Raw genomic sequence first — 18561 nt, 5'->3', positions numbered from 1 at the left:
TGGAGATTAACGTGCTGAGCGTGGCCAACAGCAATAATATATGTAACAAATTTAAATCTATTGTAATATTAAGTATTATAATTACACAAAATGTGCTTCAGTTGTTATTACCTGACACGCATAGGCCTCAGTACACAATCTGTGGAATGTTAGATACTCAGTGTCTGTACTCCTATACGTTCACTTTTGGGCGTACCCCACCTATAAAGTGGTGTCTCCCGCCTTCCCTCTCCATGGTAGGGTGGTAAGCCACATTGCTCTTGTGGTAATTTCCGTGTTGTAGTGCTGTTGAGCTGTTTATAAGTTCAGTTTTCAGCCTAATCTTATTGTTTAATATGCTAACATATTCCTGTGTCACTTCATTTGTGTAGGGGCTCACGTTATTAGTAATTAACAAAGGATTTTGTTTTAACCTCTTGCTGTCAGTTGTCAGGCCTCCAAAGAGGGCCTCTTTATATCAACACAACGCAGACGACACTATAGTCCACCAGTTACATCAATAATACTGATATTTTTGTTTCACTTTTTGGAAACAGCAGACACTAAAACTTAGTTTGTTGTAAATTACAGAAACTGAATCTCAAAGGCTAAAAACTATAACACTGATTTTACTCCACATCAATCTTACATGTGTGTGTGTGTGTGTGTGTGTGTGTGTGTGTGTGTGTGTGTGTGTGTGTGTGTCCTTTTCTCTTTATGTTTAGAAGACAGTCCCACGCTGCTAACAAGTGTCCATTAGCCAGAAAGTCCCAGCTGGGTGACTCTGGAGGTTAGTGGTGGTGGCGAGGGAGTTTTAAGGTGTGTGTGTGTGTGTGTGTGTGTGTGTGCGCTGGGAGGTTGCTGAGGGAGAGCAGGGCCCCTCTGGCATTGTGTAGGGTCTGAAAAGGAGGTCACTGATTTGGGCTAATTATATTACATAGACCCTACTCAGGGCTGGTTAGGTCTGCATTTGTGTGTGTGTGTGTGTGTGTGTGTGTGTGTGTGTGTGTGTGTGTGTGTGCATATATTTGTGTGTGTATGCTCTTGTACATCAATCTTTGTGAGAACCAGCATGAGAGTGATGATAATTTTGCAAAGAAAGCCCATATTCTTCAGTCTTTGACCGACTTTATTTTCAGCTCAGCGTTAGGTTCAGGGTTAAGGTTGCTGTTGGTCCTGTACTTGTGATGGTTACCATTAAAGTTAGGGGGGCGAGGGAAGGCTTTATGTCACTGAGGGTGTGTATGTGTGTGTGTGACGAGCAGAAAGTGAGTGTGAGGAGGTGAAATAGTCAAAAGGGGTGAAGAGGGAGAAAACAGTAGAGTAATAAAAGAGGAGTGTTGTTCATGAGACCTTCCCTCCACCTCTCAGCAGTGCTAATATGTAGCTAGCCTCTGTAGCTGAACCACGTCACCTGTGTGTCTTCCTCTGCGCTGCAGCTAATCCTCAGTGTGTTCGCCTGCTGACTGTGTTGCTGCTCCGCTTCACTTGTCTGCACAGCCAGCGTGGAGCAAAGCCCGTCATATGACTGCATGCTCTGCACATCGGCCTAATCGTATGGAAGAAATGATCACAGGGCAGGAAATCGCAGCACAGGGCCAAAGGAAACAATCTTTCTGCACTGACTTAAGCCAATCATGTCCTCTCTCTCAACTCGCCTCTTGGTCTCCAGCTTGCCCTCTGTCTCCTTTTTATTTGTGCTGTATGTGCTCACAGTTTCAGTCACAACTGCTTTGATTTATAATCTCAGAACTCAATAAAATATCATCTGTCCTTAAATCTATTTTCAATGTTATTTTGTTTTGTTTATCATAAGACCCTTTAGGAATTGTGAAGTTATTTAGTCGTGGACATCAAGTATTCAAATACGTTATATTTAAGGCAAACAGGACTGACGCAAAATCAACATGCATTGTTCATTTTTGTGTTTCCAATATAAGTTCATTAAATTAGGATTACATAAATTTTCAACCAGGGTATCAGCCATTCTGACCATGTTCTTTGCATTCACTATTGTCATCACTGCTGTTATTACTCCACCTTGGTTCCGGTCTGCTTGACAATGGCTTTACAATGGCGATCGTCCTCCTGCAGCTTTCATCGGTCGTTTTAACTGAAAAATTACAGTTTCACTTCACGTTGCCAGATGAAACTCAACTTGACCTTGATCAAGTGGGCGGATCCAAATGTCTGGACATAGGCACTATGGTCTTTGCATTCTTTGCACCACTTGCGAGCCACTATTTCACAGTGGTTCTAATGGGTCACAGTTAATGTTAAGGTAAAAGATATTTTGCACCACATATTTTGAACCTTTCACCTTTGTGGGTATTACAGTGTCTGTCATGAAGTTGTGCTGAGGTAATTTAAAGAGCACTTCCTGCTTCAGAATTCATCTCTTTGCCCTATTCTTGTAATTGAGAAATTTAAGCTTGCCTCAATATATTTTTATAGTTCAGTGAAACAACAAAAAGTATTGTAAAATGTGTACTCAAAACAAACAAAACAAAAAAGTGATGTTAAACTGACATAAAATTCCTGTGAGGCAAGGGTGATGTGACACATTATTTTGTCTGGTGAACTGAAAACTTTTATTTTACTGTATTGTACTAAACTAAAAGTTTTGAATCCAAGCTGTTCCCTAAAAAAAGTTTCAAGTTGAATGAGCGAATTACAGTTTAATGTGTACCTTTAAAATGAAAACAGTCCATTTGCTCTTGATGGAGCTGGTTTTGTAATGTTGGTTTTCTTGGTCTCTAAAACAATGATGCACTTCAACGTGATTAAAACATGTTCATGTCTATCTCTGCAGCATCACCATCAGTTCAACAACAATAATCAAACATAATATCAAAGATAAATGTCACTGATTTGCTTCAGTGCGTTTAGAGATTAAAAGAGGCCACTAATGATCCGTACACTGCTCTGAGCCACTGGCTGCTTTACTTAAATGAAATGAAGCTCTGATGTGTATCACACTCTGTTCAGCCCGACGTATCCTCCTCAGTTTATCTCTCCATCAGAGGAGCGGCAGGTGAACCGGCCGACAGCTTTGTCCCGGGAAGCGAGGGATTCAAACACTCAAGGTCAAGGTGCGCCGGTAATCCGGGCAGCTGTGTTACCAGGATTAAGACGAGGCCAAGGCCGTCGTTCTGCCCACCTAAAACAGGTGTTACCATGACGATGACCTGGGGGTAAAAGTGCTACAGCTGCAGCACCTGCAGACAGTGCGGGAAAAAAACATCTGAGCATGGAGTGAAATTCACACAATGTCACTCGAGATAGATACTCATACGGCAACAATGAAACACACAAACAGACTTTATTTCTCTGTCACTGCACACTCTGAAGGACTCACCATTCACCTGTTAAATTTATTCAAAAGCCATCAACAAGCCCTAATGTAAAGGAAAACTTCATCCAGCTCATCTTACAAGCTCTTATACAATTACTATTACAAGTTTTGGCGTCCGACAGTAAAAATCATAGCGAGACAGACCAATATCACACACACAATTAAAAAGAATAAACTGAATGCATTTTTTGAGTTGAGCAGGCTGTAAAACTCTACTATAGCTGGTGTTGGCTTCTAGAAGCATCTCTGCAGCGTAAAGTAAATCATAAACTTACACAGAAAGAGACCAACAAGTTTGAGGTTAAATTTGATTCACTAAAAAAGTAAATTACAGTCATTCAACGTAAAATAACACCAGGAATGTGCCTGGTATCAGGCAGACTCATCAAGCCGTTATCTGCTTCCATCTTTAGTTTGACATTGTGTCCATTCTCACCAATGTCTGCCGGGAAGGAGGATTCGAGTTTCCCTAACCAATCACAAACGACCAATGTATCCGCCTTAATCTAACGGAATTTTGTGCCTGGTTTCACTCCAGTCATCGAAATCCAGTGCTTGGGCAGTGACTTGTGACATCAGAAACCAATGAAAAAATGTTGGCATGATACGCAGCTGGTTGCCGTTATAGTGTAACAGCGCCCGGTGGCGTCAGGGGGAAATGCAACAGGACGAGGAGGAAAGTTAAGGCGGAGAAAGGAAGGCGGGAGGGGTGGTGTATGTGTCCTGAAAGACTGTAAAGCCAAACCCTGTTCCTATTTCCTAAACCTAACCATGTGTTCTCGGTTGGTTAAACGTAATCACGTGCATTTGTCAATTTGCAGTGTTGTACGGACACTGACTACCGACACACTGGCACTGATTGGCTAATATAGTCTCCCTGCAGCGCTCATTGGTCGTTTTTTATTTCAACCGAGAAACTGCTGTTTCATATTCATTTCAAGATGCCAGATAAATCAAACTCAGTGGAGTAGGTGGATTCAAAGGTGTTGACCCAGACAAATCTTTTATCTAGACATGAAAAACATACGTTAAAGATATCTGTATGTATATGTAAAAAATGCCTTAAATTTCATTCTAGTTTTAAGGTAAAATCTAAATTAAACCCCAGATCAGCCCCTAACACAAGTCAGCACAGGCGGAATATAGTTCCTCTTTACCACGCTGCTCTTAACTCACATATGCTGTGGTTGTGACAGCCACTCTCTCCTGACTGATATGGTGTTGTGGCCCCGGGGCCCCTGGAGAGCGCTAATTGAATTGACTTCCAGAGAATACTAATGGGCCGTAATGTTGAGATAACTGATACTCAAACAACGAGTGATCATTGACAGCATGTGTTTCTGCTCCGTGATAAACATGTCACAGCAACACAGGGAGCCAGTCGGCCCATAAATTAACCCCTCCACCCCCACCCTGTCCTGTCCCGTCCCCTGGCTCACACACACACACACACACACACACACACACACACACACACACACATGCACACACATGCACACACATATTACAGGCACCTTCTATAGGTCAGGCTTTCACAATACCATTCCCTGTGCACAGACATCTTCTTCTTCTTCTTCTTTTGGCTGCTCCCTCAGAGGGATGCCACAGCTGATCATCTGTTTCCATCTCTTCCTGTCCTTTACATCTTCCTCTGTCTATTTAACCACCTGTCCCCCCTCACCACATCTATAAACCTCCTCTTTGGCCTTCCTCTTTTCCGCTTGCCTGGCAGCTCCATCCTTCTACTCATATACACTCAGCGTCTCTCCTTTACCGTTGTCCGGTTTTTATGTTTTGGGCACAGAGACGTTAAATTTGAAAAACTTAGCCAGTAAATAAATGATGATGATGATGTTTTCCCCTTGGCGTTGTGTATGAGGCTGCATGATTTTAGTTTATTAAATACCAGAGATCATGATTCAAACCAGACTGTCACATGTTTTAATGTGCTTTAAAAGATTAAGACAACAATTTTAAAAGTTTTGGAATATTGTAAGAAGAAATGATCTCTCCAAAGGGCTGGAGGGCCACAAACATTTGTTGACAAATTGTTGAAAAATTGTTCCTGTGGTGGAAAATGTATATTTGACACAATGCATTCCCTCTAACCCGAACCATCACATCTCGATCCCTGGACTCAGGTTGTCTTAGGGCAGGGGCAAAAAAAAGGGGGCACCAGCTGCATGTGGTGGGGCACCAGCCCAGAGGAAGTTACAGAGCATGTTTTTTCCACTAGACAGGCATCCTATAGAGGGCACATCATCACATTTTCTTGCACACTGAGCCACTGTAGAGCCCTAATCTTTAATCTTTACTATAGTCTTAATTTATCCCAACTTTAATCCTAAAAGCGACTCCTCACACACTTCAAAGAGCTGAAGACTGGACAAAATGTCCTCACGTTACAAAAATGTCCTCAGTCTTGACATCTAAAACTCAATATGGTCCTCACAAAGACAGCAGAAATACAAAAGTGCACAAGCGGTTGCAGTGAAGGGCATCTAAACTTATGCCCATGCTAGTGTGCACAAACAAATATATGCAGCCCCAACCAGGTCTCATTTTGAAGTCATTGAATACAGGCGCGTGGGCAGCGACTTCAAGAGTCAGACACCAACGAGAAAAGCCATCCTTTCATGTCGGCATTATACACGGCCAGTAACGGCACCCAGCGGCATCAAGACCAACAAATCACAAAACTTTTGTTTGTAGCAACCCATCACTGATTTTCCAGCGGGGATTATGTTCCCAAAACTGGGTATTTTGCGCCAAAACATGATCTTTTCCTAACCATAACCAAATGGTTTTTGTGCCCAAACCCCACCACGCACTTAACACAACGCTGTTGAAACATAAATTAAGCACATCCATAGTTTGCAAAAAAGTACAATGCCAACATTGATTCTGGCGATTGGGTTGGTGATTTTACACAGGAAGAATAGAGACAATACGGTGGAGGGGATGGTGGATGAAGTGATACCAAAATGCCAGTCAGCTGACTACTGCAGAATAAAGTTTGAGACAAACAAAACATAAATCCAGTTGTTTTTTAGTGACCTGTTGCTGCATTTCCTGCAGGTTTTTCACCAACATAAGCGTTTGTTTTTTTTACTGAGACATCCAACAGGGATTGTGCCCCCAAAACCAGGTATTTTAAGCCAAAACATGATCTTGACTCACCATAACCAAGTGGTTTTTGTGCCTAAATATATCCACACTTTAACCACAGTGTTGTTCAAATGAAACATACAGTAATACCATATCTGCCACATAATATCATACAAATGAAACGTATCCCTGGAGAAACCTACAACATTTATTCTGGCGACTGGGTCGGCACATGAAAACAAATATGAATCTTGACAAAATATCAGTGGTATCTTGCTGAAGACAAGCAATACACACACACACACACACACACACACACACACACACACACAGACGACTGTGCCCACTGCTCCACTATTACACTGAGGAGGTTAGTTCAACAAATAGTGATTCATACTTTCGCAATTTTGTAATTACTATCCATTGTATTTCATGATTAAATAAAACATACACACAGACACACAGACACACACAGCCGTCTTCCCACTGTCCCTTGGTTACTTTGGCATCGATGGTCTCCTCTCTGTCCGAGCCAGAATCCTCCTCCTCCTCCTCCTCCTCCTCCTCTTCCATAGTTCTTGCAGCCATCTGGGAGATGTTTGTGTGGCAGAGATGACCTCGCTGCTCTGAGAGCTGCAGCTTATAAACACTGCTAACTGTTTCACACCTCAGCCCAACAGGACACACACACACACACACACACACACATATTCTGAAGATAAATATATTATATTACTGCACCCCCAAAGAGTTTAAATCCACAAAAATGAATCATGTGATAATGAGATGGCATGACAAAGCTTTCATATGTGAACAGGCTACACAACCAAGCAGTGCCATTTATACTGTAACCTGACAGGTAAGTACAGATCTGAATGCAATCCTGTAGTATGAGCTTGTTTATGAGGGAAATCTAAACATATGTGACTGTATTCCCCCTAAATCCAGTCATTCAATGTGTCTTCTCTTTAAAGGTAGACATGGTTTAATTCAGACACAGCTGTCTTTAATTAGCAGGAGGTCCCTTACACAACACGCCCCATGAAGCATCTTGGATAGAGGGTGTTGTCAAGCCGCAGCCACAACACTGGCTCGGCCAAAAACCCCTGACCGTACCCACCCACACCCTCACCCGGCCAGTGCCTCTGCCACACTGTGTTTGGTGTAAAAACAAATTCCCTCAGTGTAATCGCAAGCTGAGCTAACAGTTTTCAATAGCTTGTCCTTCAGCGTCGTCCCATCCAGCGACACCTCTGGGTGTCTGACAGCCCTGACGACAACTCAGCGTCAGTTATTGTATTTCGTCCGTGGATCAGCCGGGAGTTTGAGAAAATACCACCATGAGAGCGAAGCGGGAGCGGGGGGCTTTCTGGTGGGTTGGAAACTGGGGGTGATGATGAGAGATGTGGCACGCAGGGAAAGGGTTTTATCCCATGCGATGTCCACATGTGCTGGTGGTTTACAGGCGTGGCTTTGGACAGACAAAATGGGGACGGTACAAACGCATGGCGCTCCAACAACAACTGCTGTAGGGAGGTATAACAATAAGCATCCTGTCAGATGAGCGTGCGCAGAGAGCAAGGCAGTTACATTACACATTTGGATGCGACTATGATAAGGGATGAGGAGACAGTTTGGCTTAGACTGAGGATTTTTATTAAAGGTCCAGTGTGTAGGATTTTGGGGGGTTTTATTGGCAGAGCCATTTGGAGATTATGGAGCTTACGAAGATCGCCATGTTGCACTGTCATGTTTCTACAGTAGCCCCGAGTGGACAAACCAAACACTGGCTCTAGATTGGGCCATTCATGTTTTCGTGTCTGCCACCATAGTGAGCAGCCCCAAGTTGAGGTTGACATGATGTTCCAGAACATCAGCAACCGATGCTCCCAGGGTAACTTGCAGGTCATATGTAGATGTGGAATGCCCGTGACGAGGTCGGAGTGAGACTGTGTGGGCAGCCCGGCAACCAAACCCTGGGGTGGAGAAGCCGCATGCCCCGCCCGTGCCAGCATGGGCTTCCCCCCGGGCACCCCGGCTTCCCCCAGCAATCCAAACACATGCAGGTTAATTGGTGACTCTAAATTGTCCGTAGGTGTGAATGTGAGTGTGAATGGTTGTCTGTCTCTATGTGTCAGCCCTGTGATAGTCTGGTGACCTGTCCAGGGTGAACCCTGCCTCTCGCCCAGTGTGAGCTGGGATAGGCTCCAGGCTCCCCTGTGACCCCTAACAAGATAAGCAGCTATGGAAAATGAATGAATAAATGAAATGCACTGGGTTTGTTTTTCAGTTGATTTTGGTTTAGGCAACAAGAGCATGTGGTTGGGTTTGGAACAAATTATCATGATTTGGCTTGAAATTCACACAGGAGCCAAATAGCGGGCTCCCATGTAAAAGTCCAGGGTTTGTTTGACCAATCCACCTCCCCTTGCCCACGCTATGGGGACTTTCTCACCCTTTATATTAAGGTAGTTCCTGCTGCCTCTAAAAATGATGTGCCTGGTGCGTAACAAACTGAAAAAGGTGTCTCTGTGCGTTGGTGTCTGATGACGAAATCACTGATGAAGCAGCGGTATCTGAAGAGTTGGGAGTGACAATGATCTGGGATTATTGTAGAGCAAAATAAATGATGGATTTTACCTTGAATTAGTATAACAATACAAAAACTCAAAGGCTAGATTAAGTGCAAACAGATATTCCCGGTATGACATGCTCAGACTCCTGTCCTCAGAGTTACAGTCCTGATGAAGCTCTGACCTCTGCTTTGACTCACAGCTCTGACTCCATGTTCATCTCCCTCCTCTCACTCTGTGGTGATTCTCACAGATTCTCTCACACGCAGCTTTTGGCTCCCAGTACCGTGCTGGCGGAGAAAACAAACACACTGTCTCCCAAAAACCTCTCATCCCTGCCTGCTCTTCTCACTGTACACCTCCCAGTCCTGCCACCACATCACCCTGAGCGGGAATCAGCGTGAGGATTCACTGGCCGGTGTTTGTTTGTGGAGTTTGAGGGAAGCCGTCATGATGTTACCAGCAGAAGGCGGGTAGTTTTTCCCCTCTTTCTTTATCCAAGCTAAACAGATGAGATCAACTTATCTTCCCTGATGTTTTGGTCTCTGTCGCCAGATAGAAACTGCAGCACCCATGTCTCAGCCTGAAGGAGCAGCACCGCAGAGTCTGCTGGTCTGAATCCAGAATCATCACTTCATATATTTTTATAAAAATAAAGTTCTCCTTGTATCAGCCTGTGGGTGTGCAGGATCTCCTCCATCCACAGATGATAACAGCTGCGGTGTTGTCAATAAAATGTGAATTCATTGAAACACAACAAAAATATGAAGCAAAAGAACTACTTTAAGAAAATAACGTGAAAGTTTGGTTGAATGAGGACGTCTTTAAATAATGCTATAATCCAGCATCACACAAGCAGAGCTATTGTTGTATGGAACAGTTGAAAATGCTGAACTGTGATTTTTAAGTGCAGATATGTTTTGTAATGCTTTAGTGACATCTACTGGTGTTTGAATGCTGGTGAAACTTCTGTGACACCAACAGAGATTATAAGGATAAATGGTCAAATTGAATACCCATACATGTAAATACTCTAATAATAAATCGTATTTATTTTCCTTCTCTGGTTAATAAATTATGTTTTTACTTCATTTTTGCCCCCTTTGATAAAATCTTTTCAGCTCTCCCACTGGTTTCACTTTGTCTTTGTTGTTTGTTTGTACGCAAGTTACTGTGTATCTTTTATATTTTTTTATTGTGATGTCGTTTGGTCTGAAACTTTTTGAGTGCTGCTGTCTTGGCCAGGTCTTCCTTGTAAAAGAGATTGTTGATCTCAACGGGACCTGGTTAAGTATGGGTTAAAAATCAAATAAAAAGTTTGCTGGTAATTGACAGTCTATTTTATTTTTATTTAACCCATATCTAACCAGGTAAGTCCTGCTGAGATCACGCTGTTGAGGTTTAGCAAAATTTAGAGGAAAGGGCGCCATGCAGCACATTTTATTTGACAAAATGTTAAAGTGCATAGACTACACATTTTTGTAATTTGATATAATAATATGAGAATTTATTAAGGCCTACAACAATAATAAATAAAAATAAAAATGTGTAGAATTTTTTTAAGTCATGTGATATCTGCTGTGTGTTTAAATTCTTTTGACCTATCTTTTCTATCCATGTGTGTATTTCTGTCTCTGTATGTGTTGTGTTGTGTAAAAAGCTACCAGGGACCTTACATCTATCTACAGTATCTCACATAAGTGAGTACACCCCTCCCATTTTTCCAAATATTTCATTTTATCTTTTCATGGGACAACACTATCACCTCACACCTCACGCTATACTTGACTGTAAGCAAGGGACCGTTGTCTTGGTGCTCTTTCAGCATGTGTGGCACCTTGGTGAAGAGCACCAAGACAACTGTCCCTTGTCTACAGTCAAGTATAGTGGTGGCAGCATCATGGTTTGGGGCTGCATGAGTGCTGCCGGCTCTGGGGAGCTCGGTTCATTTAGGGAAACATGAATTTAGAGCAGAGCATGATCGCCCCTCTTCAGAAACTGAGCTGCAAGTTTTCATTATCAAGTTTTCCAACATGATAATGACCCAAAACACACCTAGAAGATGACAACTGCCTTGCTGAGGAAGCTGAAGGTGAAGGTGATGGACTGGCCAAGTATGTATCAGCCCTAAACTCAGCTGTGCACCTGTGGGGCATCCTCAAGCTGAAGGTGGAGGAGCGCAAGGTGTCTTCACATCCATCTGCTCCATGATGTTATCATGGAGGAGTGGGAGAGGATTCCTGAAGCAACCTGTGAGCTCTGGTGAATTCCATGCCCAAAAGGGTTAAGGCAGTGCTAGATAATAATGGTTGGCACACAAAATACTGACACTTTAGGCACAATTTGGACATGTTCACTGTGGGGTGTACTCACTTATGTTGCCAGCTGTTTAGATGTTGATGGCTGTGTTTTGAGTAATTTTCAGAGGAAGGTAAATCTATGCTACTATACAGGCTGTACACTGACTACTTTAAGTTATATCAAAGTGTCATTTCTGTAGTGTCGTCCTGTGAAAAGATAAAATGAAATATTTGCAAAAATGGGAGGGGTGTACTCACTTATGTGAGATACTGTATCTGGTAACACTTATTTTTGAATGCCCTATTTTTAATGTCAGTGGGCTAATTTGGATTTAAAACACAGTCTTACCATAAGGTTTAAATATGTTTTGTGGCTCCGGGCAGATTTTCTTGATTATTATTATTATCTCTTGATTATTTTTGGTCCAAAATGGCTCCTTCGACAGTCCAGGTTGCTGACCCCTGGTTTAATTAGCTTGAAAAGCTGATGTTAAACTGCATGGGTGGTGTAAATGTGTATGAACAGTTGAATGTGACGAATAATGTGGAATATTTTAAAGGTTAAGGAAAAGATTCTTGTTTTTCTCATCAAAAATCACAGTTTACCCCTCTGCTAGGCTGCATGGCGTTGTCATGGTTACCAGCAGAAGCTCCTTGTAGTGACGCCACACGGCCAGCAGGGGGCGCAGCCTCATTACGTTTCTCCGGAGTGTGAGCGAGGAGCCAGTGGAAGCATCACTCAGGTAGTAAAGGGGCAGATCCGAGGACCAGATACGAGCAACTGAGGGGCTGCTTAGCTCACACCCCTCGGGTTTTTCTCCAACGGCGCCTCGCTGCCTCAGCTCGGCTCTTCCTGGGTGAAAATCATGGTGGCTAAAAACAGAAAGCAGACCGGGAAGAGTCCAGCGACCCAGACTGACCGCGACAAGAGCCCGCTTGTTTCACCCCCTGGCAAAAGTAACGTTAGGCGAGCAGGCAGGGAGGGCAAAGCTTTCATCAGCTCCCATTCAAACGGGCTCTCCGGCATCAGACACAAGCTGGGGCTAACTCCCTCTGCGCTGGTGAAGCTGGGAATCACTCTTCTCCTCGGTAAGTTAGGAGCGTTAGCCTGTTAGCTTCACCTGCTAACGGCTGCTAACGCTGTGTATACTAGTAGCATTAGCGGATCCGCTAAATTAAGTTATCTCCGCCGCTGATTACTTGGCTAACGTTAGCTCACCTTAACGCTAGCTCACCAGCGTTAGCTACCTATTGTTGCTGTTCATTAAAATCCCATTAAAGTAGTCTGGGTTCCTCTCTGCTTATGTGACATATTAGTCCCACACGTGTTGACAGGTTTTCTGACAAAGTTGAAGCTAATGCTGTCATGGTTTATCTTCAACATGCACCACCATAGCCATTATAGTCTTCACCCCTGTGGTTGAACTGGTGTGGTGTTTGTGGCTTGTCTCTGGACCGTGAAGCAGCATTATTTTATAGCAGCAGCTGAAGTAAATCCTCTCTGTGTCCACAGCTGCTCTGACTGGGTATCTCCACTGGTGAGTTGCTCCATCAGCATGTTATTACTCATACATTATGGCTGTGTTTACTTGTGGATGCAGCTCACATGTTTCTCCTCCTATGATCAGGCATCATCTCTCACAGCTGTTTGAGAATGACAGACACTTCTCACACTTGTCAAACCTGGAGAAGGAAATGGCTTTCCGGACAGAAATGGTAAAGAAATCAAAATCACTGTTATCTTTATAAATGATCTAATAATAGCAGTGAAGCTGATGCCACTGTTTCCTCATGTCAGCCGGTACTGTTTGAGTTTTAGTGCAAATGCAGATGCAAGCTTAAAGGAAGATCATGGTGCTGCAGGGCTGCAATTGTTTTCATTATCAGTAAGTCTAACAGTTATTTTATATTCACTGACTAATTGCTTTGTCTATAAAATTTCAGCAAAATGTAGCAAATTATACTTCCCAGGAGCTCTAGTTGACATCTTTAAGATGTCTTGTTTTGTCCAACCAACAATCCAAAACACAAAGAGATTCAATTTACAATTATATGAAACAAAGAGAAGCAGTAAATAATCCCATTTGAGAAGCTGGAATCAGGGTACAGCGGCATTCTTGCCCGACAAATGACTCAAATGATTAATAGATAAGCAGAATAGTTGCAGATCAGTTCTATTTTTTGTGGATAGACCAAACCATCTATCAGCTTATCATTACCATTTAAAGGTCCAGTGTGTAGAATTTAGGGGGATATGTTGGCAGAAGTATGTTTTTTTTAGTGTATAATCGCCAGAAAAAGAAAATTGTCATGTGTTTGTTACCTTGGAATGAGCCGTTTAAGCCTCGTTTCCACCGTTCAGTTCAGTTCAGTTCAGTTTGGTACGCTTTTTTTCCATCTCTACTGTGAAAAGTTGTGGATGGTACCAATGGAACCGTTCCGTACCGTCCCCATGTTTGGTCCCCCCTCTGTTGGGGTACCTAGCACACAGATCTGGTACTAAAAGGTGGAGCTGTGAACAGTGCAGTCTGATTGGTCAGTAGAGGACGGTCACTCTGCTCAGGGCTGAGTTGTGTCTGCTTTTGAGGCTCATGTAACCACTGTTCATACTGTGGAGAGTTTTATTAGTAAACTGTAACTATAAAATGAAAGGATGTTTTGCTGCCTCTCACAGCAGCTGGAGTCTGAGAAAAAATAACTTCATTCACTGGGCCGATTGCCGGCAACTTTTAAGGTGGAACGTTAACTTGTAATGTTACTCAGTGTATGAGTTGATGATGTGAATCCATTAGCACACCTTAAATTTCACTGTGACAACTTTGACCATCACTTTAGTTTTTATGTGACAGATACTTTTGGTAACGAGTAGATTTTCAAGCGTTTAAAAATATATTAATTTCAACTGGATTATGTGAACTGCATATATTCTAATCCTCACTTGGATGAAAAAAAAGCATTGTGGAGCGTTGTTCCTGTGGGCTACAGCAACACTAAACCCCTGAGCTTGCCTGAGAAGAATCAAATGTACCAACCCACTATTTTTGAATATCCCATGGAGAGAGACTCTCACTGCAGCCTGTTTTATTTTGTTCTGAAAATGTTGGCATGCAGCCTCGTTCTGTGGACGATAAATGAAGTGCAGACTGATAAAGGAGGAAATACAGTGAGTGCTGGATGGAGCAGTGAGTGACAACAACCCCGCCCACATTTAAGAGGACTGTTTGCAGTGGAAACGCTAGGGTCTAGGTACCATGTTTGAAGGGTTACTGTTGGTTCCTAAGGTACCATACGGAAAGTGTCTGGCGGAAATGGAGCTTTATATCTACATATATGAAGAGGGTCCTCGTCCACCAGTTTACAATGTTTCTACAGTAGCCCAGATTGGACAAATTAAAGGCTCTCTAAGTCTTCACATACAGCAAATTTGCGGAGCCTGGGCTGCCTACAGAGACTGGACTTTTTCACAGCGTATTCAGAGGACATGTAGCTAGCGGATCGTGAGGAGATGTTTGCTGTATGTGACAAAAACTTTTCAAGCTTAGGAAGACTTAGAGAGTCTTTAAACACTGGCTCTAGTTAGGGCCATTTGAGTGTTTGTGTTGGCCACCGTAGTGAGCAGCCCCTCCGCAACGAGCCATTCAGCATCCTCCCTTGCATTTATATATGTTTCATGCCATTTCAACAATTATAGTGTGTGAAGAGCCGTGATGTGAGGTACATTATTCTAAAGGAACGGGATATGTACAGTAGATCACTGTGACAGAAAAGTAATCTGCAAGAACACTGATGATCATTTATTTGTTTATGTAATTTGCTTTCCTGTGCATAATGTGCTTGAAGATTTTATATTTGGGGCTTTTTGACTGTTACAAAAGAAGCAATTTGGAGACAGCTCTTCAGGCTTAAGGAAATGATGACAGACATTTTTCACTATTTTTTGGCATCTTGTAGACCAAAGGATTAAGTGATCAATTAAGAAAATAATGGGCAGAAATTAATGGGTAAATAAACATGAGTTGCAGCCCTAGTCATCATGAAAGCTCTGTCACATAAGCCTTCTGTTCACCAGAATTGCTTCGTGCTCAGCCTTGAAAATGATGAGATGTCACGGTTCCAATGTGGGTTATAAATAAATATCCAGCAGAGCGATCGCAGCCGTTGAAGAGCCTCTGTGAGCGATGCTTTAGTTTGTTATCTGTTATTGTGTTATTGTCAAAACAAGGTGATGACACAGCACCAGAATAATGGCACTGACATTTCCAAACAATGTGTTTCTATTTGGCAACTAGACGATTTCGCAAGGCAGAGTTGGACAGAGGTGAACTCTGACCTGTGAGTCTGTCAGAGTGGGCCAGATGATCATAACAGGAAGCATGGGCTTGAATTTGTCAGCTGCTCAGACTTCAGTTAAAATGGATGAGAGATGCAGTAGTGGATATTATTTGGAAGACAGTAGTGTAATGTGACTGCACCTTAACTCCCCCAACTCCATATCATCTCCACATTCAAAACTGACATTTGTGATTCTGATAATATACCAAATGTCAGTGCATCTCGGTGGTGTCGATTTTCTGGCGCTGTTTGTCCCCCTTCTGCAGCTCTTCCCTCTCTGTCCTAAGCCCCTCCCACCAGATGACCATGGGAATATGCTTGCACTTTATACATTAACCCAGTGTTCTCACAAATGAGACAAGAATTAGAAGCTAGCCACCCCCCAGTCCCTCCACCTCCCCAGTGTGGACTACTTACCTGGGTGGAGAGCAGGCACTGCCTTGGGAGACAGTACTGCGGTGGAAAGCTGTAGTGGCTGGAATTCAGCCAGCGTATAGCCCCCAGCACTGGGTGTCACAGCAGCCTGGTGGCCAGCAGCAGCACTGGGTCTTACCTGTGTAACAGCAGCAACAAAAAGTTTGCTGATCCAGTGGGGAGTCACTGAGGTTTGTGCTGACTGGATTCAGGTTGTTGCGGCTGCTAACTAGGGGTCCGTCTCCATAGCTGCTGCCCGATCTGCTTCCTGCAAGGTGGTCTGTAGCAGTGGGGATTGAGGCGGAGGACACATTGTGATTTGAGGCTCTAGTTAACGTTAGTTACATTAACATGAGCTGTGAGTCTTAAACTTTGGTTAGCCGAAGGCTAAACTGTTAGCAGTGTTTTCTGTTGGGTGGCTGTAGCTAAGGAGGTAGAGTGGGCCCTCCACTAACATGAAGACGGGCAGTTCGAACCGCGGCTCCTCAGTCTGCATGTTGGAGTATCTTTGGGCAAGATACCCCAAATTGCAGTTGGTATGTGAATCTGAATACATCTGAATGTTTACTATAACTGAGTAGCAGGTGGCCTTGCCGGAGAGTGGGCACTAGCTTGGGAGACGGAGCTTCAGTTGACAGCAGTAGTGGCTCGAATTCAGCCAGCGTAAACCCCTCAGTGCCAGGTGTCACAGTGGGCGAGTGGCCAGCAGCAGCAGCAGTGGGTCTAACCTGTGTAACAGCAGCAACAGAAAGTTTGCTGATGCGGTGGGGAGTCACTGGAGTTTGAGCTGGCTGGATTTGGGTTGCTGTGGCTGCTAACTAGGAGTCCGTCTCCGTAGCTGCTGCCCAATCTGCTTCCTGCAAGGTGGTCTGCAGCGGCTGGGATTGAGGCGGAGGACGCACTGTGATTCAAGACTCTTGATAACGTTAGTTACATAAACATGAGCCTGAAACCACACCTGTGAGCCTTTTGCTTTGGTTGGCAGAAGGCTACACCGTGGCTGTGGCTCAGGAGGTAGAGTGGGCCCTCCACTAATCAGAGATCGGCGGTTTGAACCGCAGCACCTCCAGTCTGCATGTTGAAGTATCCTTGGGCAAGATACTGAACCCCAAATTGCTGTTGGTGTGTGACTATGAATAAATAATATTGTATGAGTGTATGTGTGAATGGGTAAATGTGGCATGAAGTGTTAAAGCGCTTTGAGTTGCCGGAAAGACCGCAGAGGTGCTATACAAGAGCAAGTCCGCATACCATCTACAGCTCTCTTTTTGTCCTTCCTTTTTTGGGTTGCTTTGCAGTGTAGGCAGTTGATGCACATGCATCTGCATTTGTAGAAAGACCAGTGAGAATGTCCACTTCTGAAATGACCTCTGATGGGCCAAAATCTCCATCACTAGATTTTTTAAATCCCAAAAACAGAGCCAAAAGGAGGTGCAGAAGTTTAGTTTTCTCTCAGACCACTTGAATTACAATATGCGTAAATTTTAGCATTTTTTTGCCCATTGACACCAACATAAAACTACCTACCCCAGCTTTAATGTTGCCCATGTTTATGCTTCACCATCATTATAACTGTGTAAAAGTCTTAGATATTTAACATGCAGCAGAGGCTCCATGCTCTTTTCAGAGATGACATTGAAGGTGACGTTTATCATATGTAAACAGAGTATTTTTCTTCTCTCACCCCTGCTGTGTGCCGCCACATGGGCTGTGAACTGTTGCCATCTGCTGAGCCTGACCAACTTGCTCTTGTTTCTTCAGTCTGGGGGTTGTATGTTGTGGAGTTATATTTAGTGTCTGTCTGCCGTCTCTTTCTCTCTGTATCACTGTGTTCTCGCCCTCTCCAAGTGTCTAGGTTTTTCCTTTGTTTGTCTTTTTGTTCTTCCTCTCTCTGCCCGTCTTCCTTGATATTTCTCTTTCTAACGTGTCTCTCATTTTGAGTCTCCCTGTGCGAGTTTAATCAAGTGTTTGTATCTTCTTCCAGGGTCTGTATTATTCCTACTACAAGACCATTATCGAGGCTCCCTCTTTCCTGGACGGCCTCCACATGGTCATGAACGATCGGCTGACAGAGTACCCCCTGGTTATTAACACGCTGAAGAGATTTAATCTCTATCCAGAGGTATTGTTGATTTTGTCACACTATTCATATAATTTGTATTATGTTGTAAACACATTTTATTTCCTCTTATCAGACTTTAAAATGGACAAAAACTTGATAATATTCTGCTGTGAAAGTTCAAATCTCACAGCACTCCAAATCTCTAGGAATGACTCTTTGTTCCTGTGTTAGATACAAGAGTTCTTAAAGAAAAGCTGGATGTAGAATGAATCTTTTGCTCCAGACAAAACTCAATTATCTCCTGCAGAAATGAAAGAGAGATCTCTTGTGTGCTGACATTTTATCAGGAAGAATGTCTTCAGCTTTGCATGCAGAAAACTGAATTTATTGAAGGGATGGCCCTTTGGGATGTCGCATCTCATTTTGGAGAGGCTCCTA

The 18561-nt window shown here is 43.3% G+C and overlaps 1 protein-coding gene across 4 annotated transcripts in view; it reads left to right on the top strand.

The window, feature by feature from the left end:
• The first annotated feature begins 12038 nt into the window (after positions 1 to 12038).
• The window catches only part of dpy19l1l (dpy-19-like 1, like (H. sapiens)), a 58465-nt gene continuing 51942 nt past the window's right edge, over positions 12039 to 18561 (top strand). For all 4 annotated transcript variants that reach the window (XM_049583327.1, XM_049583328.1, XM_049583326.1 and 1 more), the window contains exons 1-4: positions 12039 to 12404; positions 12829 to 12853; positions 12944 to 13031; positions 18046 to 18183. In XM_049583327.1, coding sequence (XP_049439284.1) covers positions 12182 to 12404; positions 12829 to 12853; positions 12944 to 13031; positions 18046 to 18183 — 474 coding nt within the window. In that variant the 5' untranslated portion in view covers positions 12039 to 12181. The remainder of the gene's footprint in view (positions 12405 to 12828; positions 12854 to 12943; positions 13032 to 18045; positions 18184 to 18561) is intronic.

The sequence above is a fragment of the Epinephelus fuscoguttatus genome, linkage group LG8 (assembly GCF_011397635.1).
Source record: "Epinephelus fuscoguttatus linkage group LG8, E.fuscoguttatus.final_Chr_v1".
Classification (NCBI taxonomy): domain Eukaryota; kingdom Metazoa; phylum Chordata; class Actinopteri; order Perciformes; family Serranidae; genus Epinephelus; species Epinephelus fuscoguttatus.
Note: the sequence above shows the minus strand (reverse complement) of the source record. Positions and strands in the feature narration are given on the sequence as shown.